Here is a 25917-nt window from a genome sequence, read left to right as displayed (position 1 = left end):
AACATTTCCATACCTCAGCGACCTCCTAAACCATCAAACGGTAACACCTATCCTCAGCAATCACTAAAACATACACCAAAAGCAACACCTAACACTACACATAAGGCAATTAAACATTTTTACCTACTACTCTTGTCACAGGGAATTCTATCATATGCCACACAGATTCCCCTCTCACTGGGCAGGACAAGGAGAAGATAATGGTTAGTTGCCTATCTGGAGCCAGGATCTGCAATACCATGCACCCACTCACGTCACTGCACCACAGGTACTAATATGATTCTATCACAGTCCATGTGGGTGTACATGAACTGAACTGTACCTCACTGGGCTATACGAAAAGAGACATTACAGATCTATCTCTGAATATGTGCCACAGCGAGCCTTGAATTGAGCAGTATTCTATTTTCACCTAGGATGATATCACAGTATGAACAGTTAATGACCGATTTTAATAACTATCTTATTTTCTGCGAATCCTGTATTTATCAGCATAGGAGGACATGGTTAACAGACAGCGTTGCTTTGCAAAGGATGGTCTGCACCTGTCCCCATCAGCTTTTGGATATTGGCTAAAACTTTATCCACCCCCTTACAGCCTTTTCAGGCAATTTCAAAATAACAATACTACCAATGTAGCAAAACCCCTCAAAGCAACCTTAAGGTGTTACTGCTCAATGCTCACAGCCTAAACACGAAAGTCCAGGTCTACAAGCTCTCCTCACTCTGGAGAATATAGACTTCTGTGATGTCACAGAGACTTGGTTTAAAGCAGTAGAGAGTACTCCAGCAGTACAAGACTTCAGTGCCTGCCACACATTTAAACCAACAGAAGCACATACAGGGGCTAAAGGTGCAGGTGTCTCAATCTACATTAGCAACAAATACAACTCCAGGTTGGTTAAACAGAATGATGCTTTGGAGTTCATTCACATCCAAGTCTCCATAGACAAGGTTCCTGTCCATGTTCTGGCCAGCTACAGGTGACCCCCTATGACCCAAGAAGCTCACAACCTTCACCTAAACCTACTAAAGACGTTCACCATCCAACCAAATACCTTATTCATTGGAGACGTTAACTACCCCTGTACAGAGTGGGAAAGCTACACTGCCCCTAATTTACAAGCACAGTGTTTCCTGGACTTTATCAACACAAATACTCTGGACCAGATGGCGCTCACTCCAATCACAGGATCAAACTTACTGGACCTAGTATTCACCAGCATGGGAAAGTGTCAGGATCAATAAGACCACCTCCACCAGGAGACCAGTCAGTAATGGAGTACCCCTAGAATTAGAAGTTATGTACTTACCATAACGTTCCATCTGAGTAGGTGGATTCATTTGTCTGCAACCTGTGGGTATGGATCCGATATCGGATCCGAACCGGCATGGTTTATCCAGCTATGGATCCAAGCTCCTAGCTCCTCCCCTCACCCATAATGCCCTGCTCTCCCTACATGACCTCAGATCGAGTTTGCCCTGCACCAACTACCCTAACTAAAGGGTAACACACCCAGTGCAGAAACTGACAAGGCCAGGGGGATAGGAGGGTGGGATGGTTGCAGACAAATTAATCCACCTACTCAGATGGAATGTTATGGTAAGTACATAACTTCTAAATCTGAAGTAGGAGATTCATTTGTCAGCAACCTGTGGGACAGAGTCCCCAGCTACCTGAGTCTTGGGTGGCCATCATGGAAGGATATTCCGGAGCACCGCGGAGCCAAAGGATGCTCTACCTCTAGACGTGATGTCCAGCTTGTAATGAGAAATAAAGGTATGAGATGAAGCCCAGGTGGCTGCTGAACAAATGTCATCCAGAGGAACCCTAGACTTAAAGGCCGCTGAAGTAGAGACAGACCGGGTCGAATGAGCATGGACTCCCTCCGGTGCGGGCCTCCCAGAAGCTTGGTACGCTGACAGAATACACTGAGAAATCCAGCGTGACAAAGAAACTTTGGAAATTGGTTTACCCAGATTGAATTTGGCAAAGGAAATGAACAATTGGTCGGATTGCCTATGACCAGCTGTTCTGTGAAGATAAAAACGAAGCTGCCTGTGAACATCCAAGGAATGCAGCTTGTATTCACCTTTGTTCTGATACTTAGGGAAGAAAACAGGGAGGTTGATGGACTGATTAATGTTAGCTTCCGAAGCTACCTTAGGAAGAAAGGAGGGACTGATCCTGAGGCACACCCGGTCCGGATGGAAGATCAAATAAGGCGGTTTCATGGACAGGGCCTGAAGTTCAGAAACTCTCTTAGCTGAAGTAATGGCTACTAAAAAGGCAGTCTTAAGAGACAAGAATTTTAGATCTACTGTGGTCGCAGGCTCGAAGGGGGGAGCGGTCAAGGCCTGAAGAACCAAAGAAAGATCCCACAGGGGAACCGTCTCTTTCACAGGGGGTCTGAGCAAAAAGGTACCTTTTAGGAAAATTTTACATAACTTGGCTGACATAAGAGGCCCGGAGTCATGACCAACATGGTAATGAGAAATGGCCGCTAGCTGAACTTTGACTATGGAACTACTGGCACCATCATTAAAGAGAGTAGTAAGGAAGTCTAGAACCAAAGGAAGGGGAACCGTGAAGGGATCCAGACCTTGCCGCTCCGCCCAAATGGAGAAACGCTTCCATTTACTGCGGTAAATTTTTCTGGTAGAGGGTTTGTGAGCCACTACCAGAATGGCCTTAACTGGGGACGAGATACCGGGAGTCCTGATTAGGAGTGGAACTGGAGCAGCCAAGCAGTCAACTTCAGGTTGTCCAGGTTCGGAGTTGGTAGGTTCGATGGGTGTGATATCAGATCCGGAATGGGATCTAGAATCCAAGGTGGATTCACTGAATGAGACCTTAGGTAAGGGAACCAGATCTGTCGAGGCCAGAATGGGGCAATGAGGATCATTCTGCACCCCAACCGAGAGGCTTTCTGAAGCACCTGGAGCATCAGAGGCAGAGGGGGGTATGCGTAAAAAAGACCGGGAGGCCAAGCATGCACCAGAGCGTCTCTCGGGGAATCCCCTGGAGGGGGATTAGAGCGAAAAAACTGTCGCACTTGGCATTTAAGGGGGAAGCAAAGAGATCGCAACAGGGAGTCCCCCACTGTGCGAAGATACGTTTCGCTACTTGAGCATTGAGAGACCACTCGTACAGGGAGAGAATGGTGCGACTGAGCTTGTCTGCAAGGATGCTGGACCGACCCGGAATATGCGTTGCGATGAGAAAGCGGTTGGTGGAGATCGCCCATTCCCACACTCTCATGGCTTCTTGACATAAAGGGTAAGACCTGGTTCCCCCCTGTTTGTTGATGTACCAGACCACCGACATGTTGTCTGACTGAATCGCAATTGCTCCCAGGGGAAGGAAGGCTTGAAGTGCTTGCAACGCCAAGAGCACCGCCCTCATTTCCAGGACATTGATATGCAGGGAGGTCTCGGATTCGCTCCACGAGCCTTGGACCGTCCTGCCCGCAAAATGCCCCCCCCCCCACCTGAGGCGGGAAGCGTCCGTGGTCACTGTGGCGAGAGGGGGAGATGCACAAAAAGGGCGGCCTCTGTGGAGATCCGGGGAATGGAGCCATCACAAGAGAGACTGCTTGCAAGCCTTGCTGATTGCAATGGGGTAATGCAAGGGGAGAGAGAGAAATGACCCTTGCACCTGAAGTGTCCACTGAAGCACCCGCATGTTCAAGCGGGCGAGCAGAAGAAGAGAAATCGCTGCCGCCATAGACCCTAGTGCCCTCAGGACCAATTCCGCAGGAGCTGAGCTGGAGTGGAGGATGGCCCGCACCTGGAGTCGTAGATTCCAAACTCTGTCGGTTGTGAGAAAGGCCCTTAGATTCCTCGTGTCTAACCTGGCTCCTATAAATTCTATTAACTGAGTAGGGACCAGGTTGGACTTTTCTAAGTTTACCGTGATGCCTAGCCGGGGAGCTAGACGAAGAAAAGAGTCTCTTGCCAAGGATAGTAGATGCCTTGTTGGGGTGGTGAGAAGCCAGTCGTTCAGGTACGGAAAGACCTGCACCCCCTGAAGCCTCAGGTGGGCCACAACCACTGCTAATACTTTGGTGAACACCCTGGGGCCTTGAAAGGCTCCGTGAAATCACAATGGCGGAGCCAGGCCTGGCGTCTTGAGACTAGGCCCACTCCCGCAGCTCTAGCGGCTCCTTCGGTAGCATGGGAAAGTAACCGCATAGAGGTATTGGTCACGGAATGAAGAGTGGCCATACGGGTGGAGTGCAAAAGTTTGTCCTCCTCCGACATGGACTCTGGGGGGGATGCAGCGTATTCCTTGATCATATCGCGCTGCATCCTAATGACATGTGCCAAATAGTTGAGTGCCATCACTGAGAAGGTCTCTGAACTAAACATTCGCTTCCCCAAATGCTCCATCATCCGAGACTCCTTGCTCGGGGGATGGACTGAGGGACTCTCCTGAGGGAGTTCCCTCTTAGTGGCTGCTGCCGACAACATGGCATCTACCGGGGGTCCCTTGCTCCAGTGGGCACGGTCAGCAGGGGGGCTAAGAATCCTGTCCGGCCTCTTGGGGATTGGCTCCACGGTGTCCGGTTCCTTCAACGCCCTGGTGGTAATAATGTCCACCAGGGGGTCGGCAGGAGGGGACACCCAAGAGGTAGATGGGCCCGCTTCAAATGCCTCCAAGAACACGGACTCGTCCGAGGAAGACTTTGGGGCAGACCACCCACCTCTTATACATAACATTTCCATGATGTCTCCAAAGGAGACATCCTCAGGGGGTGATCTTGCGGAGCCTTCCCCTTCCTCCAAGTCAGTGTCTTCCATTAAAGACTCGGGGGAGTCTATGTGCCTCCTCTTACACGTATGCTTGCGAGGTGGTTCCTCGGGGGGGCTGTCCGAGGAGCCCTCGCCAGCGATGTCCAGTTCCAAAGGAACTACTTGGGGCAGTGAAGTGGGCTGTCCCAGTGGCCGGGTGATGGAAGCCTGACCCAGAGCAGATGGAGTGCGGGATGGAGCCGAAGCAAGGGCCGGGGGTCTGGATGCCCTCAACAGAGCCCTCTCCACTACATCAAAGGCCGAGGGGGAGCCAGCCTCGACTAAAGGATCCGAAAGTCGGCTCCCCCTCGGATCCGAGGAGTGGATCGGAGCCGGCGCCGAGCCCCTCGGATCCGAGGGAACAGTGCGCTCCAACACGGACAGTGCCGAAGGCACACTGAGTCCCTCGAATCCGAAGCTCGGCCCAAGGCTCCGAGAGGTCGGATCAGACAGACTCGAGGGCAGGGTCGGATCCGAAGTACCCAGTACTGTCGGCGCCGACCCACCCCCGGCTCCGAGGCTGCCCGGCTCCGAGCGCTTCGAGCCCGGGTAGCGGGTCGGAGAAGGAGCTATGGGCTTGAAAAATGGGGTCGAGCTCCCCCCCCAGAAGGGGGGGGGAGGCAGGAGCACTCCCATCTGCATCTGGGCCTGGATGAACCTTCGCATCATCCGGTCCAGATCAGCGTCGGAGAGGCTGTATGTAGACCTCGACGAGGCCGCCTCGATAGCCTCGAAGGAGGTCAGGTCTCCTCATCCTCAGGCCCTGGTGAAAAACAAGGGGACCGGAGCCGAGGAGGAGGAGAGCCAGCAGCCAGAGAGGCCGGAGGAGAAGCCCGCTTAGCCAGCGGGGCCGAGACGGAGGTCTCGGCCCGCCGCTTGTGGTGCTTCTCTCTCCGGTCCTTCTTCCTGGCTTCCCTCTCCTCCGAACCCGTAGAGGGAGTTTGAATCCCGGGAGGAGGAGGGGGAGCAGGCAAGGCAGTAACCGCCGGAGCAGTCACTACCAACGGGGCGGGGGCCGAAGCCGAGTCCGGGGGCAAGAGACCCGCCAAGACCAGCTTCGACCTCCGCTCCTTCAATGCCCTGGGGTTGAACCCTGCACAGATTGAACACCCAGAAGTGAGGTGTTCAACCCCAAGGCATCGAACGCACCGAGTGTGGCCATCAGCAGGGGATAGCTTATGGCCACACTCGGAGCATTTTGATAAGATCGCCTTTGGGGCCTCAGACATATTCACTAACTTTATTTTACTTAAAAAAAAAAAAAAAAAAGTAAGTAAAGTAACTTAAAACTAACACTCACACAGAAGGCCCCAAAGAATACACACGCACACAGCTACGTACCAGCGAGGGGAGGGTACTACAAAATTAACCAAGTTAACAAATATTTTAGTTCAAAAGAGGGAAAACCTAAAACTTTCACACAATTATAACTTTTTTGACAGAAAAAGTCCTATTAGAAGACCAAAAAAGCACTTAGCTGACAGGAGCTCAAAATCCAGCTGTCACCATGAACACGGCAAACTAAATCTGAGGTCATGTAGGGAGAGCAGGGCATTATGGGTGAGGGGAGGAGCTAGGAGCTCGGATCCATAGCTGGATAAACCATGCCGGTTCGGATCCGATATCGGATCCATACCCACAGGTTGCTGACAAATGAATCTCCTACTTCAGATCTCCGTGTTTAGTCTGCTCCTGTTTGGTATCCACTTCTCAGAAGTAAAGGCTAATGTCAAAGGCCTTTGGCTCACCAAGTTCACAAATGACTAAGTTGGGAGCAATCACAGATTCCCACCATGACAACAATGTCCTAGAAGAGCATCTTACACAAACGGATGTCTAGTGCCAAAGCCATACATTACAACTTAGTGCAACAAAATGCATAATAGTGGCCCTTGGGAAATAGTCCAACCAAGCTAATTACTCCATCAATTTAAATACCTTAAGAGTTAACCTGATAGTTGGAGATCTGGAAACATGTATATAGTAATCTGGCCTTCGACCAATACGTAGCCAAGGTAATAAAGAAATCATTCTACAAAAAAAGAAGACAAAGTGCCGTACAAAGCCAGTAACACGATCCTTCAGCACATAGAATGTCACCAACTAAGCACAAGCAGGCAAATCTTCAAGAAACAGTTTTATTACAGCAATAAAGGCTCTTCTAAAAAACATAAACTTATTCCATTCCTGTCCAATAACTTGGCAAATAATTTTAGAATCACCACTATGATCTGTAATAAATGCTGAACTAAATGTATCTTCTCTATCATCACTTTCTTTTTTATCATTATGTGTATCCCCCTTATTTAGTTCTTCAACACCTAAAACAGGTGCAAATCTATTCTTTCTTTCTTGTATAACTTCATTTTTAATTTGAATAATCAAAGGGCCTGGGTAACCTCTCTCAGTAAATATATTGTTTAAGTTATTACATTCCTTCATAAATTCTTCTTCATTTGAGGTCATTCTACTTATTCTTACAAACTGGCCCTTGATTATACATTTTTTATGATGATAGGGGTGAGCACTATCAAAGTATAGAATGGAATTAGAGTAAGTTTACTTGCTAAACACTTTTGAATCAACTACCAATCATTAGTGGACCGGAGTTCCGCTGTGGCGACCCCTAACCGGGAAAAGCCGAAAGACACAAACAAACTCCTAAATACTTCATTTTATTATGCCCACATAAATATCGATACTGCTAAAGCAATTCGTATATGGGTACATAATTTACCACTGCTGCTTTTATTTTTGCTTTATTATATTTTGTATCCTGAAAAAGTTTGAAATCATCTCAAAATGTTCCACAGGTCTGTAATGTCCCTTTCTGGTTTTGTCAGGAATAAAATAATGTTATCTGCAAACACAGCCAGCTTTTCTCGACTACCATACCAATTCCATCCATCCTCAACCCTTTCTCCCATTTTTGAACATGGGGTCAGGATGTCAGGATGTCACTTCAACAGTGACAATCAGCTTGAAATAGAAGTTATGTTCTTACCATAACGTTCCATGTTAGTTGTCTTCTTCTCGCCTTCTTTCTTGCTGGATGGGTTCGGAGCCGACCTCGGCTCCGACTCGGCCACTCTAAAAGCTCGAGAGTTGGTTCCACCGGCTCGAGGCTCCCCTTATATCCCACAATGCTAGGTGGTATTACCTCAGATCTCGTTTGTAAGCTAGGCCCAGCCAATAATAAATCCAGAACTACTGGAAATGGGAAAAACCACCTCTATAAAAGGAAAGGAAGAAGGTGACCTGAAACCTGATGAGGGAATATATGCATAGTATAGCATATACATATATATAATAGAGGTGGTAGAAAGAGAGGTCACAAACAAACTCCTCTAGGTCTGTCCAGGCTAGGGGGAAGGAGGGTGGGGCTAAAAGAAGGCGAGAAGAAGACAACTAACATGGAACGTTATGGTAAGAACATAACTTCTATATGTTAAGTTGTCTATCTCGCCTTCATTCTTGCTGGATGGGACCGGCCCCTAGCACCTTGTCCCGGTGGCCTATCGGAACAGACTCTTGAGTACAGTGGAACCAAAATTAGCTCTATGTCTAGAAGCTAAATCCAACTTATAATGAGAAATGAAAGTGTGAGGAGTAGCCCATGTAGCTGCTGCACAAATGGTATCAATAGGCAGCCTGTCTTGGAAAGCTATAGAGGTAGCCAAAGCTCTAGTCGAATGAGCCTTAGGTTTGTCAGGCAACTTTTGGTGTCTAATTTCATACACAAAGGAAATCAGGGATGTTAGCCATCTGGAGAGTGATACCTTCGAAACTGCAAGGCCCTTTCTGCTTTCTGCATAAGAGACAAACAACTGGTCAGTTTTTCTGATCTGTTTGGTCCTGTCCAAATAATACCTTAATTGACAATGAACATCTAGCCAATGCAATTTTTGTTCAGACCTGTTAGAAAAGTTAGGAAAAAACACAGGGAGGTCTATGTTTTGATTTAGATTTGCCGCAGAGGCTACTTTAGGTAAAAAGGATGGATTGGTCCGTAAGGATACCCTATCCTTATGAAACAACAGATACGGTGGTCGACTGCTGAGTGCCTGAAGCTCTGAGACCCTTCTAGCTGAAGTAATGGCTATCAGAAAGAGAGTCTTCCAGGATAGCAATTTCATTGAACAGGAAGCTGCAGGTTCAAAAGGGGGAAGAATCAAAGATGTGAGAACTAAATTAAGGTCCCAAGAAGGAGGAGGAGTTCTTATAGGAGGCTTAAGAAGAAAAACTCCCTTCAAGAAAGCTTTGCAAAGCTTGTGAGACATGATGGCAGAATCTGAGATGCCCACATGAAAGTTAGATATAGCTGCCAATTGAACTTTAAGAGTAGAAGGAGATGAACCTGCATGGAAAAGTTCAGCTAGAAAATCAAGGACTGTTTGGATGGGAGCAGTGAAAGGATCCATGTCCCTTCCTTGAGCCCAATAGGCGAAACGTTTCCACTTACTCAGATAAATCTTCCGAGTGGAAGATTTATGGGAAGCTATCAAAATATCTCGAACAGAGTGAGATATTTGAGGAAGCCTGGCTAAGGTTGGAACTGGAGGAACCAAGCAGTGAGGTTCAGAGAGGGGAGGGAGCGATGTAACTGACCCGACTGATGGATCAAAAGATCTGGAACTAGGTCCAGATGCCAAGGTTGCTCCAACAGAAATTGATGTAGAAAGGGGAACCAAACCTGTCGAGGCCAGTAAGGAGCAATGAGGATCAATGAGGCCTTCTGAGCGATAGCTTTCTGTATCACTTGAGAGATTAGTGGGAAGGGAGGGAATGCATACAGAAGTCCCCGGGGCCAAACTTGGACTAGAGCGTCTCTGCTGGGCTGGCCTGGTAACGGGAAGAGGGTGAAATAATCTTTGCACTTGCTGTTTTGGGGAGTAGCAAAAAGGTCGCAGCAAGGCTGACCCCACTTGAGAAAAATTTTCTCCAAGATAGAATCTTTCAGAGACCACTCGTGAGGCATGAGGATAGCTCTGCTCAACTTGTCCGCGATAAGATTGGACTTCCCGGGGATGTGCGTTGCTATCAGAAAACGCTGAGAAGAACTCGCCCATTGCCACAGTCTGAGTGCTTCTCGACATAGGGGGTAGGACCTGGTTCCGCCTTGTTTGTTGATATACCACACTACAGACATGTTGTCCATCTGAATTGCTATCGTTCCCAAGGGAAGAGAGTCTTGAAGGGCTTGCAACGCTAAAAGCACTGCTCTCATCTCTAGAACATTTATATGCAAGTGGCGTTCGCCTGGTTGCCATATGCCCTGGACTGTTCTGCCCTGATAATGCCCCCCCACCCGATCAGGGAGGCGTCCGTTGTCAGAGTAGCAACCGGAGGGGGAAGGACAAAGGGTCTTCCTAGGAAGAGCTGGGGGGAAGAAATCCACCAAAGAAGATGATTCTTGCATGCTTGCGTAATCACAATGGTGTGGGACATCGGAAGTTGTTGGTACGACCATTGTGTGAAGAGCATCCATTGAAGGATTCTCATGTGAAATCTGGCTAATAGAAGTAGAGGGATAGCAGCCGCCATAATCCCCAGTACTTTTATAAATAATCTGACTTTGACTCTGTTGCTGTGGAAGAGAAGGGAGACCAGTTTGTGTATGTCTGCTATTCTTTGGTCTGTGAGTCTCGCAGACATGTTGACTGTGTCTAGATTTGCGCCTATGAAGGTAATAGCACGACAAGGCGACAAAACAGACTTTTCGCAATTTATTGAGATACCTAACTTTTGAAAAATGCGAAAGGTGTAGTCTCTGGCAAGTAGAAGAAGATGCTTGGTAGGAGCTGTGAGGAGCCAGTCGTCTAAGTATGGAAACACCTGGAATCCTTGACGTCTCAGGTGAGAAGCTACCACTGCCATGCATTTGGTAAACACCCGGGGGGCAGTGGTGAGTCCAAAGGGCAGGGCTCTGAATTGAAAGTGACTGGTTCCCAGCCTGAAGCGGAGGAATCTCCTGGAGCGCCTGTTCATCTTTATATGATAGTACGCATCCTGGAGGTCTATAGAGCACATCCAGTTTTCCTTTCCCAATAGGGGTAGGATGGATTGTAGCGTGACCATCCGAAATCTTGTTTTCTTGACAGACTTGTTCAAGATACTGAGATCCAAAATGGGTCTCCAGTCCCTTGTTTTCTTTGGAACCAAAAAGAACTTGGAGTAGATTTCGGATCCTTGCTGGTCTGCTGGCACTGGCTGAATGGCTCTTTTGCAAGGAAGTTTGATATTTCCAATGCAACTTGATCCCTTTGAGCGGTGGAACATCTGGAAGGCATTTTTTTGATTGGTTTGGAATGCGTAAGAACGGAATGGAATAGCCTTCGAAATGATGGACTGTACCCACTTGTCTTGAGTTAGGGATCGCCAGGCTTCTGGGTACAGTGACAATCTTCCCCGACTGCCTCGAAGGTGGACAGTCGGGCAACACCTCAGGGATGCTGAAAGGGCTTATCGGAAAAGGTTTCTCGATTGCCCTGGTTCTGCGGACCCCCTGCCTCTAGGGCGGCGTCTACCATTATTGTTCCCCTCTGCCTCTGGAGGGAACAGACTCTGTCGTCAGGCAAAGTCCCTTGAGATTGTTTGGAACCACATTTTTCCACTTTTCTGGCCTTTGGGGTAAGGCCTAGAAGGAGTAGAAAAACAGACTCCGACGGCAGAAAGAGTTTTGCCATCCGTCTCGCACCTCGTCAAGGTTTCTTTCACTTGAGGACCAAAGAGGGATGATCCATCAAACGGGAATTAGTGAAAGACGTTTTAAAGGGGTCCACAAAATTGCATAGCCGCATCCAGGCATGCCGGCGTAAGGCCACACCTGTCCCTGCGGCTCTGCTCGCTCCATCAGCCGCATATGAAAGTAGGCGCATGGAGGAGTTAGCTATAGAATTTAGGGTAGCCAGCTGAGCGTTCATCTTGTCCTGAAAACCCGCAGCTGTAGGATCCTTTAACATCTCACTCGCTTCCTTGATCAAGTCTCTTTGAAGACGAGTGAAATGACAGAGGTAGTTCAGCTTAACGATAGCAAAGGTCGCTGACGAAAACATCCGCTTCCTGTACCTGTCCATAGACCTAGATTCCTTGTTAGGAGGATGGACAGGCACCGAAGGATCAGCTAGCTCCTTCTTAGTGGCGGCAGCTACCACCATAGCATCCACAGAAACTCCCTTAGTCAGAAATTGCTTATCTGCTGGTGCTGTGATAAACTTTGAAGGTCTCCTGGGGGTGGGGTCCACAGAGTCAGGAGCCATCCAAGCCTTTTTATCTACCACCTGCATGAGGGGGTCAAAGGGGGGAGACACCCAGGAGGTGGAAGGGCGAGAGCCAAACGCCTCAAGATACACAGATTCATCCTCCAAAGGGTTAAGGGCTGGCCAATTTCCCCTCTGTTTCAGGATCTCTAGAATGTCTGCAAAGGAGACATTTTCAGAAGGGGAACGGGGGGAACCCTCGGAATCCTCTAAATCCGTGTCAGAGGTAACAGACTCAGGTGAGTCTATGTGCTTCCTCTTGCACTTTCTCTTCCTAGGGGGCTCCCCTGCCAATTCAGGAGAGGCCTCGGAAGAGGATGAGATCCCCACAGGGGATTCTTGAGGAGCTGGCTCTCTGCGGTCTGGGATGAGGGAGTGAGCAGACATAACCTGAGGCAGCGAAGAGGGAGGGACGGACGGAGCCGACTGTGGTGTTGAACCGGGTTCCAACACACTCCGCATGACCTCGAAGGCACCTCTGTCAGGCAGAGCCAAAGGTCCCCGCTCCGAAAAGCTGAAAACCTCCCTCGGCACCGACAGCGATGGCTCCGAGGCCGATGTCGGAGCCGAACTCACCAGCGCCGAAGCGCCGAGAGGGAGAGCGGGGTCGGACAAGGGTCCGATGCCACTCACCCCCTCGAAGCCGACGAGGGAAGCTCGGCACCGAGATTCTTCTAAGGAAGAAATCGGAGCCGACGACGGGGCCGAAGACAAATGTATCGGCTCCGACGCTACCACAGTCTCGGTTCCGAAACGCCCCGGCTCCGAGCTCAAGGGAGTCGGAGGAGGAACATTTTGAGAGATAGGGTTAAGCATCGACTGCTGAGTCGGGCTCTGAAGCATTTGGGCCAGTGCCTCGGACTTAAGAAGTCGACTCACTACCCTCTGAAGGTCATGGTCGGATAGCCTCGATGATCTAGAGGAGTGAGATCTATGGCTCCGTTCAGACAGCAAGGGAGATGCTGGAGCCGAATGAACGGAGCCAAGGGACGGTGACCTGGACCTCTTCCTAGATGTCGGTTCCGATGGTCTGATCGGAGCCGACTCAGATATTTCCAATACCTCGGCTCCAGCCGAGCCGAGGAACCACTGAAATAGAAGTTCGAGTCTCATCGGCTCCAGCCGGAGCCGATGTTGTAGTAGACCGATGTCTTAGGTGTCGACTCAGTAGCTGGAGTTGAAGACCTAGAAGCCTTAGAAGGTTTGCCTGAAGAAACAGTCGGGGGACCCTCAGGCTTTAGCAAGCCCCGTAAAATGAGCTTGTTCTTTCTTTCCTGCAGGACTCTAGGGCTGAAGCCATGGCATACAGCACAAGAGTCCTGCAGGTGTAAAGGTCCCAGGCAGTACACACAAGAAGTGTGACCGTCTGTCAGAGACATTTTCTGACAGCACGAGTCACACTTCTTGAAGCCTGAGACCTTCGAATCCTTGGACATTTCAAGGAACAAGTGCAACCAAACAAAACACAAACACACCGATTACACTATACACTAAATAACAATAACTTAAATTAAATAAAATTATTCTAGTCTAATAAAAGTCCCTACAGAAAAACACACACACTCCAAGGGAATGGGAGGGCCAGAAGGCCTAAGGGAAGAACTATAAGCTCTTCTGGTAAAAAAAGGATGAAGAACAAGGAGGAAGGGATACAAAACCTTTAAAATAAGGGGATACTGATTGGAAAACTAATTTTAAAGGGTTTTAATAAACTTTTTAAAACTATTTCCTACACTAACCTGAAGCCGGTGAAGCAACACGTCTCGATAGCTGTAGCGGCAAACGAGATCTGAGGTAATACCGCCTAGCATTGTGGGATATAAGGGGAGCCTCGAGCCGGTGGAACCAACTCTCGAGCTTTTAGAGCGGCCGAGTCGGAGACGAGGTCGGCTCCAAACCCATCCAGCAAGAATGAAGGTGAGATAGACAACTTAACATCTAAGGTTTACACTCTGGGTAGCTATCCCTGCGGTAGTTCATCCGTACCACTCGCACACACACTCACGGCAATTTAGAGTGTCCAATCTACCTACTGCATGTCTTTGGAATGTGAGAGGAAACTGGAGCACCTGGAGAAACCTACGAGACTGCAGGGAGAACACAAAAGGCACCCCCGCTGAGAATAGAACTGGAGAACCTATTCCTGTGAGGCAACAACGCTAACTGCTCCACCACCACAGCCATGACTACCATATCAGTTATATCCTTGAATTTCTGAGTTCCTTATTTTCTTTGTCAATGGTCCTAAATATAACACAAACAACAAAGGGGTGAGAGAGAGGACACCCATGGTTGGTTCCTCTGCACAAGCAGAGATTATCAAAGATGACCCCGCCCACTTTAATTTTCACCTTTGATCCTTCATATATCCTTCTAATCAACCTTATAATTTTAATGAAGGTGCCTCTTAGAATGACTCCACTAGCACACCAAACGTAATCCCAAAAATTAGTTTATTAGCGCTTTCGTCAAACTCACGTACTACTTAAGAATCAATCATTCATTCATGGCGAAAGCGCTAATAAACTGATTTTTGGGATTACGTTTGGTGTGCTGGTGGAGTCGTTCTGTGAGGCACCTTCATTTAATTTGCTGTTTGGTGTTTTTACTTATCAAACTTATAATTTTATCAGGGAATGCAAATGCTTCCATTGCTCTGCTCATAAAATCCAGCTTACTCTGTCAAATGCTTTCTCTGCATCAAGACCTACTAACAACAGTGGTATTTTCTTGCCTTCTGCTTCCCTCTGGATCATCACTGTTCTGTTTATGTTGTCAAATGTTTGCCTCCCCTCCATAAAACCACACTGATCCATATCTATCAATTTTGGCATCACTTTTGCCATTCTTTCAGCCATTAAAGACAAACATTTTATAATCATGATTTAGTACTGAAATGGGCCTGTATGAAGCTGGATCTGATGGATATTTCCCTCTTTAAGTAGTACAGCTAGTACCGCTTTCTTCCAAGATGTTGCTATTTCTCCTCCTCTTAAAATACTGTTAAATAAAGCCTTTAGATCTTCATCAGTTTTTCCCTCTTAGCTTCCAAACTTCCACAGGAATGCCACCTAATCTTGGGGACTTTTCTGTAGATAGGTTACACTTCACTATTTTTTATCTCATCTCCTCCTATCCTGTTGGTAACTGATCCTCTTCTCCCTCTATCTAGCCTTGGCTTATTTAATTCTTCCATAAACATTTCCTTTGTACCTTTTCTTGATTTCCATATTTCCCTGCTTTATACAGACTTTCATAACATTTCCGAAATAGTTCTAATACTTCTACAGGATCCCCTTGTAATAGGCTCCCTAAGCTTGGTGATGGCCCTTTCTACTGTCTGAGTCATTGTGCTAAAAATGTTTGTGCTCTACAGTTATTATCAAAAACAGTTGCTAAACAGCAATCTTTCTAAACTCATGCATATTATCAGGGTAGTCCCTTATATTTTGTTTAGCATTTCGTAGTTGCTTCTCTTCTTCTTCTGTGAGATCACCCCTATTTTGCAATACTTTAATATTTTTCAGTCATTCTAAATAATTCTTGTTAATTCTTCATCATATCTCCATGTATCTTATTTCCATCCTATATTTAAATTCCATTTTAATTTTATCCCAGTCCCTTGCTATATTTTCAGAAGCTGTTCTATCTTCTCTAATAGCTCTTGAATAATTTCCACTACCCATTCCTTAAATTCCTCTCTTTTCAACAGAGGAGTAGAAAAGTGCCAGTGTCCCATTTATATCTCATTACTCTGTGTTTTTATTTTAGTTATTACTGGCTCATGATCTGAAATAGTTATTGGGTGTGCATCAAGACCTACAATTAAATGCATATTTTCATATGAAATGTAAATTCTGTCTAGCCTAGCCCAGTTTTTGTATCTTGGGGAATAATATCTGAATTCCTAGTACTGAATTCACATATTCCATGCCAAATATTTTCATAAATTTCTTTAAAAATCTACCTGTTTTTGTTATATTTCCTTTTATGGACCCCCAGACACATCTTTACTGTTGCAAATCAAAATCCAGTCCCCACTTATAACTAATATTCCTTGCTGAAAGTTAATTATTTCTCCCAAAATTTTCTTTAGCTCTAGTATAGCAGTTTTTGGTGGAATATAAATAAATGCCAGTATAATCCTCCCTTGCCAGTAGCCCCTTAGTACTACAAATCTACCATTATTGTCTTTTTTTCCTCTTCTGTTACCATTGGAGCTCCTCTTGCAATTAAAATGTAAGTACTCCTCTCTTCCTTCGCTCCAGGTATTCCGCTGAATAACCATCCTGAAAACCTTTATTTTATCAAATTCACATGTTCAGTTCTTTCTAAGTGTGTCTCCTGTACCATAGCTATTTGAACTTAACATTTTTAATACATTTCACTATTCTTTCTTTTTTGGATTTATCTGTGAGACCATTAACATTTAAAGACATTAAAGAAAGAATCACATTCTTGCGGAATTATTATTCCCATCTTTTTTGTATTAAAACAGCTTTTTTGATAAGTGTCTAGTTCCATCGTTTGTGTTACATGCATGCACTGTTTGGTAGGTTAATCTTTTATACAACTGTTTCTTGTCTTCTCCATTTGAGCCTATGTCACATTTTGCAAAACTTTTTGTTTTATTGAAAACCCTCAAATAAAAATACAAACACATACACACGCGCACACACATGCACACACAAACAAGTACATACACTCGCGCACACACACACACACACACACACACACTATAGCCCCCTAAAACAACTAAATAATAACACACAAAATTATGTACATCTTTAAATACTGAAGTTTTACCCCCTTTAACAGGTTCCAAACTGACAGCCACACACAAAGACTCAAACTAAACAGAAAGAAAGCTTATCCATGCTAAGACGAATGGTATAGATTTTGATTCTATTAAGTGCTGTCTGGTTTTGCCATATCTTTACAGCTCTCCAAGCTGGGAAAACACTTGAATGCTTTCAGAAAACATTTTTTCCAAGCCATTACTTTTTATCAGATTGTCTGCTAGTGACATGAGAACCAGATACAGGACTGTTTACTAGAAAAAATACCTCATAATATTCAGTATTCTTTTTTCATTTACTTTCTGCTTTCTGTCAAAATGTGTTGCTCTATAAAGACAAAGGTGTTAAAACAGTCATTCCCCTATGCAAGAATGGCAAAAAGTGCACTAATAGTTCTTATGTTATGCTCTTTTAACCAGATCTCCCCATTTTTTGTTTTATATTGCAATGCCTACATTTCTTAAAACTAAACAAGGAGAAAGAGAGAAGGGAGAAAGAAACAAAAGAAGAAACAGAAACACACATTTTCATTAGTATCCCCATTACACTTAAAAATAACAAAAAAAAAAAAAAACTTTACTTTATAACATGCAGAGAAAATCATACACCACTTAAGTAATACTGTTAAGAACAAAAAATGTTTTACTTATAGGTAACTCTCTCCCTGCTTTTCCCCTCTCCTGAGTGTTTTTCTGAACATTAATGACATGAAATAGGGCATAAGCTTTGGAGTCCCCTACAAGTTTAACAGAGTCCAATAGTTCCCGATTCTTTTGTTCAATTCCTTTTCATCTCCATTTCCCAAACCTTGTCACTGCCTCATCTCCAATGCATTCTTGATTCTTCTAGTCAACATCTTTGCTTTTTCGCCTCTCTCAATCATTTTCTGTTGAAACACTGGGAAAGGTCTATTACCAAAAGAACAAGAAGCAGAATCTCCTTCTGTTTCACAGCTCACTTTTTGCTGGACATACTTTTGTATTTCATCCTTAGCATGTACCTCATCAAAAAAGTTTGTATTCCTCCAGGGAAATATTTTGAGGATAGCTAGGTACAGAAGTTTGAATCTCACACCTGCTTCTCGGCATTCCCTATATAAGGGAATACATTTATTCCTCTTCTGCCTGGTGTGCAATGCATAGTCATTCTCCACAAACACTCTGCTGTCTCCCAGTTTTAGTGCTTTGTCCTTCTGCCACAGTTTTGTCAGAATCAACTCCTTTTGCTCGTAAGATTGCATTTTTACTATTAAAGGTATAGGTTGTTTTCTCACAGCCAGGTCTGGATCATGCACACTATATGCGCTCTTTCAATTATCAAATCATGTTGTGGAATACCAGTCCAGTTGCTTATTTGTACTTTAATAAAATTAATACAGTCTGTTCCTTCCAGCTTCTCTGGTACAGCAGAAAATCTCAGGTTTTCCCTATGTGCTCTGTTCTCTAATTCTATTATTTCTTGAAACATCTCTTCTTGTGCAGTCTCATATTCAGCCAACCTTTTCTTCACTGCTTCCTCTGAGTTTTGCAGTTCTGTCACCTTATCTGAATATCTGTTCACAGCTTCTTCCAATTTTTCCAGCTTTTTATTGTTTGTGCTGATATATTCCATCAGTGTTTCATTTATTTTAACCAGATCTGTATGCAGCTGCTTTATACTTTCCTGTAGGTTACTGGAAGTCACGTCTGGAACTTGTACTGCTTCTTTCTGAACAACTGTAGTACTTTTCCCAGTCTGTTTTTTTCCCCTCAACTTTTGTAGCTGATTTTCTTCCAGCTCCTTTATATTTATTTTTTTCTGGCATCTAGGCAGTGTACTTACTAGTGAGTCACTAAAATTTACCTAGAAATCTAGGTCCACTGGCTTTCTCTTCTAAGTTTCTGTTTTTAGACTGGGAGAGACAGAATTAAGCTGTTACTCAACGTGCAGCCATCTTGGAAAATCATTATTAATTGAAATTTAATCGCTGGATAACTAGCTTCCGAATGAAACAGATGTGCCATTCAGTCTAAAACTGAAGGCAATGGCATTTTAAAAAAGATACTAGATCCCTGAAGTTAGTCCAACTATTAAAGCTCTTCCACTTCTTTAGGATTTCCTAATGGACATCTACTGCAAGTCAGTCCAACTAGTAAACCTCTTCCATTACTTTAGAACTTCCTAATGGACAGCTTCTGGGAAGATTTCCAAATATGCTTAACTCTAGAAGAATGGCAGGGATTTCTGGCCACCACTGGAAGTGGAGAAGCCAAGCAGTCAGGATTGATGGACTTGATGTCCAGGTGAGGCCTGCAGGAGGGAAGGAAGATAATATCCAGAAGGGGATCTAGGACTGGACCCATGGGAGATACATTGGGTGATGCCACAGAAAGGAAAACCAAACCTGCAGGGGGCCAAAAAGAGGCAATGGGGATCACTCATTCCTTGCAACATGCCGCTTTCTGTAGAAACTTGACCAAAAGAGGAATTGGAGGGTAGGCATACAGGAGACCCAGTAGCCAAGTATGGACCAGAGTGTTCCTTGGGGATTCTCCCTCTTAAGGAATCAGGACAAAGAACTTGTTGCACTTGGAACTGGTTGGGGTTACAGAGAGACTGCAGCAAGACTGGCCCTAGTGGCTGAAAATTCTGTTCATGATTGACTGACTGAGGCATCACTTGTGCTGCAGAAGAACAGACCTGCTCAGATAGGTCACTATGATATTAAACTTCCCTGGAATGTGAGTTGCAATCAGAAAACACTGGGAAGACAACTCCCACTACAAAACTGTCACGTTTTCCAGACACAATGATTAAGAAAGGGTTCTGCTTGTTTGTTGATGTAGCAGACCAGCGATATATTGTCCGACTGTACCACAATCAGACCTGTGGCGAGGCAATCCTGAAAGGCCTGCAATGCAAGGAAGACTGCCTGCCTGCATCACCAGTATACTGATGTGGAGGTAGGCTTTGGACTACCTTCAAAATACCCCCCCCCCACCTCAACAGAGGAGGTGCCCTTATTTAACATGGCCCTTGGCAAGGGGAAACACAAAGGGGCAGCCTAAGAAGGTTACAGGAAAAGTTAGTCACCAGTGAATGAGCTGCCTGCAGAAGAGTAACATGGGCTGTACCCTGACCATCTGGAAAGATGTCTGCTTGACAAACTGATTCAACCGAATAGGTCCAAGTCTGGCCTTAGGCCCCCCTACTTTTTGGTACTAAAAAGAATCCTGAATACTCTGGATCCTATCTAATCTAGTGGGACCTCCTGGAAGACTTGCTTGCTTAACAGCTTTGAAATTTACTGCTCTGCTGCCCTTCTTTGCAGGAATGAAACATACAGAAAGTTCTTGTATTACGATTTTGAAAATGCAATAAGGATAAAGTAGCCTCTGGTTATCACTCTCAACACCCAAGAGTCCTGGAGAGATAAGCACCCTCTGACTGCTTCCAAAGTAGGACAGTCAGGCAATCCCCCAGGAGCATTGTAAGGGTTTACCGGTAAAAGAACCTCAAAACTCTTGTTTCAGTGGTCAGCCTCTGTCTTTCAGGAGAAGGACAGTGAAACTCCCCTCTCTACGCAAAGCTCTGGGACTTCCAGAACCACACACATTTCCCAGCCTACTGGTTGCGGGAAAAGGACATATGATGTGTGGAGAAATGGTTTCCAATGGCAGAGACAGTACTGCCATCCTGCTCACTCCTGGTTAGGGTATCCATAGATTTGGGTCTGAGCAAGGTGGACCCATCAAATGGGGCATTCAGGAAAGATGTTTTAAAGATTTCTACAAAGTTGCACTAACACATCCTGGCATGGAGACGAATGGTAAGGCTAATAGCAGCTCTTGCCATGCCATCTGAAGCATTAGAAAAAAGGCGCACAGACACATTAGAAATGGACTGCATGGTAGCCAACTCTGATTTCACAGTCCCATTGGATGCCACTGTCATGGTATTCAAAAGGGATTTTGATAGCTTCTTGGTCAAAACCTTTTGCAGTCAATTCAAGTAAGCCATGCAGTTCAGATGTCAAAGAGCAAATGTCACCGAAACATACACTCACCTCCCAAATCTGTTCAAGTGTTGTGGATTCCCTGTTAGCAAGGTAAAAAGAAGCACTCTCCACAGAGAGCTCTCTCTTAGTGGCCACCACCACAATGGCATCCACTGCAGGATCCTTACTCTAGTGTACCCAGTCTCTCAGAGACAACAGGAGCTTATCCAGCTTACGAGGAATGAATTTCACCACTTCCATCTCCTTCTATGGCTGCTAGGACAACAACTAAACCAAGTCATCCACAGGGGATCCACCCAGGAAGTAAATGGACCAACACCAAATGGCTCAAGAAAATTGACACCTCCTGGGAAGGTGCATCTGTGGACCAACCACCCCTCTGCCTAAGCAATTCCAGAAGCTCTCCAAAAAGTTGTCTTCCAGGGCAGATCTGGGGCCCCCTCCCCTTCATCGAAGTCTGTGACTTCTGTGAGAGACTCCTGTGGGGAATCCAAATGCCTCCTTTTGCATTTGTACTTATTATGCTCCATCATGAAGGGAGTAGCCAAGGGACAATGAGAAGCAGTAGGGGAACCCAAAACCTGAATTTGCTTGAGGCTAGTTGGTGACAGTTGTCCCACGGATAGGAGATGAAGAACCAAAACACCTGAAACTGCAGGAGGTATGGGTTATATCCTCTCTCGTAACCTGGCTTGCATCAAAGACCAAACAAGAGAGAAGCAGTCAATGGCGGATCCCCCGAGAGGCAGAGGAAACCCAAACAACCTCTGAGTCAGCCCTGAGTTCAGAGCCCTGGGCTCCGACGCTGACAGCTTGGCTCCAGGACCCACCCAGATCCAATGCCACTGGAGTGGAGCTGGTGAAAGAAAATATGAAAGTTGACTGTGCCCACGTCACCTACTCTAGCACGGGGACCACGTGGGATAAACCTGGATCCAAAAATCACAGGATCTGAAGCCTGGATTGGAGAAGCAGGAACAAAGATGGGGTTAGTAGGGGCCTGGTCTCTCCTCCAATGAGAGGAGGATTGTGAAGAACTGCTACCTGAATCTAGGTCTTCAAAAGGCCCTCATAATCCTTTCTACTTCAGCCTAGGCCAGGCTCCTCAAAGACCACAATGGCCTGAATGAAGAAGCCGCTGACGGTGGCCTGGAGGACCATTACCATGTCTTTCCAGAGGGAATGTCGGGGACCTGTGCCCATGTATTTACAATGGAAATGTCGGGGACCAAATCCAAGAAGGAGAGAGCCCTGGTAAGAACACCAGATCTTTCAAACAAGGAGCAATGGGGACCAGACCTAAGCCTGATCTGACCCAGTCACCGAAGCAAGGGGTGTAGACTCTAAGATTCAAAATCCGAAGATCTTCACAGCAGGACCTTGAACTATAGAGGGGACAAACATTTTCCTTGACTCCCTGGATCTATCTTTAGGGGGATCTTTGTCCTTTTCTTTCTCCCTAGATCTGTCCCTCTCTGACTCATTCGAAGACTTTTTAAGAGGGTAACTTTTAAGTGAAGTATCTGAGTCTCCAACTTGGACAGGAAGAAGGACATTAAGAATGAGCAGCAGTAGAAAGGGCTCGATGCTCAAGGGACAAGCAAATTTCACAGACTTCATCCAGCAAAAGGCACTTTTCTCATATGGTTCCTGTAGTGGGATTTTATGGATATAGGCCGCGCAATTCTTGAATTCTGAAGGCTTGTTAGCCATATTTAACTTCAACTAGAAAGAGGGAAAAGCAACAATCAGATGCAAGGATAACTACAAAGTTCTATGAAAATAGAAAAGGATTTGAATTCTTTTTTTTTTTTTTTTTTTTTTTTTTTTTTGAAATAATAAGGAAACTCACAAAACATTCAACAGGAAAAGAGAAATAGCTTTCTCTAAAAGGGCAGAGAGGAAGGAAAAAAGTCCAAGACAGCAGTTTATAATCCTGAAGTTTGAAAGGGAAACATCTGCACTTATCTCAAAAACCAAGGCTGAGTGTTAGTGACCATATCTATCTTCTATCGAGGCAAGCAAGATCTGAGGACTGTTGGCAAGGTGGTACATTATGGTAGGGAAGGAGCTTAAGCCTTGGAGATGAAAGTCTGAATTGCTAGCCTCAGATCCATTCAGATCTGATTTTTCAGTAGACAAAAAAGACAGTATTGGATCAAATGATCTAAGCTTTAAAACTCTGTGTAAAATGTATTGCATGCAATTTTTCAGATGCTTCAGCTACATATGACTAAGCAAAGAAACACAGTTACAATTACATTATTTTCTTGTTGGTATAAGCCATAACTTATCTGTGCACAGTACTTATATAATGCTTTTTCTGATAAATGTAAGCTAATGAGTCTTACCTGCCTGAAAGAATGGGACATTCACTGTACTAGCTGTATATCAGATATAAACAAACATGTAAAATAATTTTCTCTTACAGCTCCATAAATAATAAGACATGCTCTTACCATCAATCTTCTCATTCTTTCTTTTTCAATTCTCTCGGTCTCTTTCTTTTGCTCCCTCTCTGTGTTGGCATGCCAAGTTGCAACAGCTTTGGAAAGTTTCTGAATTTTTCCAGTAACAGAACGATGATACTCTTTGAAGTCTTTTGCATGTTGAAGAATGCTGTTCAGATATTCCTAAACATCAAAACATAAAACAAATTTTTAAAGATATAAAGTCAGTGCTATATTTATCATACAGATGCTGTTGGTCACCATTTTATCATCAGCACATACTGACTATAGAATTGAATGTAATCTATTCACCATAATTAAGGACATCCAAAAACTTTACCATTCTATCTTAACCTCCTAATATCATGGCCATTGGTACAATGGCCTTAAAATGACACCTTAAAGTAAACTGGCAATAAGGCTCAAGCATCATACTTGGTTCTCACTTTAAAGATGGACCAACCACCTCAGATTCTTTATTAATGCAGGGAAACAGGGACTTAATGTAAGAACAAAATGGTGAAGAACCTAATAGGAAGAACACTTCTAAGCAAGTCTACAAATGGGATACCCTTCCATCTTTCCTCTCTTAGTTTGGGGATCTCCTCACCCAGGCTGCCAGTAACATAACATTTTGGATCCTCTATGCTGGCAGGAATGACAAAAACTGGAAAGTGACCAACAAAGGCAATCAACTAAGGAAAATTTTGGAATACCTCTCAGAGTTTAAGGAGACCACCAAAGACTACAGCCATGGGAGCACACTCATCTGGAGAAAGATTCAGTTAGAGGAACACATGAAGTTCCTTCTACTGTGAAGCTTCTACCACCACAGCAAGCACCACAGTAAAATAACAGTTGGACAGGAGCAATCACATGATAATACATTGTAATACAACTCAAACCTATCCAGAGTGAATTGAGCAAACCTCATGCAAGTACCAGCAAGAGTAATAAGCCAAAAAGTGTCCATGTCCAGTAACACCATTAGCTGGAGAGCTGCCATACAGAATTTGATGCAAGAGACATGGTTTTTAAAAGTAGCTTACCTCAAACATGTGACAGAAATCTTGCATTCCTTTTTGGAACAAAGAAAACCCTGTAGTAAAACACTCCTTCTTTCACTGAAAGAGGAAAAGACTCTATGGTCCTTATGATAAAGAGTTTGGGCCTTTTAAATAGCTCTGAGGAAGTACCCTGCCTAGTTTATTGAACAGAACTCTTAAAGGGGAAGACTCATTGATTCTAAAGGGTCTATATTAAATTGTCGAAATGGCATTACAGAGAATGCCATTTCGTCGACACGTAAAGAGAAAAATGCTCAAAAAGCAAAACCCCAGGTCACTGATTTTTTTTCTTATGGAAAAAAAATCAGTAGACCAACAAAAAAAAACACACCAGTTAAAACATTTTAAAGTGAGGGCTGTGCCCCCCACACCCCCTAACTAAAAATACCAACTCCGAGATCGCACTACAGTGGGGTAAAGGGCAATGTCATGGCTCAGGCCGGGCGATTTTTTTTTTACCTAGGCAAAAAAATCGCTGGCCTGAGCGTTCGCTGTTTGAGCATTTTGCTCTTTACATGTCGGTGAAACGGCATTCGCTGTAATGCTGTTTTGACAATTTAATATAGACCCGATTCTAAAATGTGTCAATCAATGACCATGACTACAACATACCAGTATGTAGTAAAGATTCTCCAAACTCAGATAAAAGATGTCCATTCATGACTGGCCCTATGTGAACAGTCATGGCTCCAAGTGTTTCACTGTTAGAGTCGTCATCCTTTCAGAAATAGTTGGTGCAGGAAGAGGAAAGCAAAACTGTCTGCTGCTTGGTGACCTTCCTCTTACTATGGGATAGTGGGGGTGTATTTATCACAAGTGGAAAGGCCTAGAATAACAGGGAATCAGAACAACATAAAAAAGACAGCCAACAGAGTGGTCAAGGCCTGATTCTTTTTCAGGACATATGTTCATAGATTAATACTAGGCTAACTGCCCTTGTAGGCCATTTTAAGCCTAGCCAATTACCCCTTCTGAAAATCAAACCCTGCACCTTGTGTCTATAAGCTAAACACCTTAACCATTATGCCAAACCTCCCACGTCTTTGAAAAGACCCTTGGAAGCCTATTAGAAGAGCAGTTTTTCTAAAAGGAGGCATCTAAAATCACCTGCTTGGACTCATATATATATATATATATATATATACACACATACACACACACACACACACATATATATATATATATATATATATATATATATATATATATATATATAAAGAAGGCCCTGGTGAAGCCGGCAATTGAGCCTACTGCCTCTGCAACAGCATCAATACAGCAACGTTACTGTAGGTTATGTGAGACTTCAGTGCCATAGCCATGGTAAGCCTTTTTCCACAACCTCTTCAATTACATATCCAGAAAGCTATGCCAGATTTTCTACAGCCTAGACAACTACCAGTTAATGGACATGTAAAAGGTATGACAGAACACAGGGACTTCATGCTCACCCCGTCCTCAGCTTCAGATTCCTAATCAGATAGCAAGGTGTTGGTATATTCTCTAATGTATACATAAACAATGTACCGTGAGATACTGAGTAGGATGTCAACC

At 44.8% G+C, this 25917-nt stretch overlaps 1 protein-coding gene across 2 annotated transcripts in view; it reads right to left on the bottom strand.

The window, feature by feature from the left end:
- LOC122793098 (probable global transcription activator SNF2L2) overlaps positions 1 to 25917 on the bottom strand; it is a 2696898-nt gene that overhangs the window by 1798802 nt on the left and 872179 nt on the right. For both annotated transcript variants that reach the window (XM_044060828.1, XM_044060829.1), the window contains exon 9: positions 23309 to 23482. In XM_044060828.1, coding sequence (XP_043916763.1) covers positions 23309 to 23482 — 174 coding nt within the window. The remainder of the gene's footprint in view (positions 1 to 23308; positions 23483 to 25917) is intronic.

Source organism: Protopterus annectens, chromosome 2.part0, assembly GCF_019279795.1.
Source record: "Protopterus annectens isolate FY-2018-M chromosome 2.part0, PAN1.0, whole genome shotgun sequence".
In the NCBI taxonomy this organism is placed as follows: Eukaryota; Metazoa; Chordata; order Ceratodontiformes; family Protopteridae; genus Protopterus; species Protopterus annectens.
The sequence above is the reverse complement of the archived record's forward strand: the minus strand, read 5'-3'. Positions and strand labels throughout refer to the sequence as shown.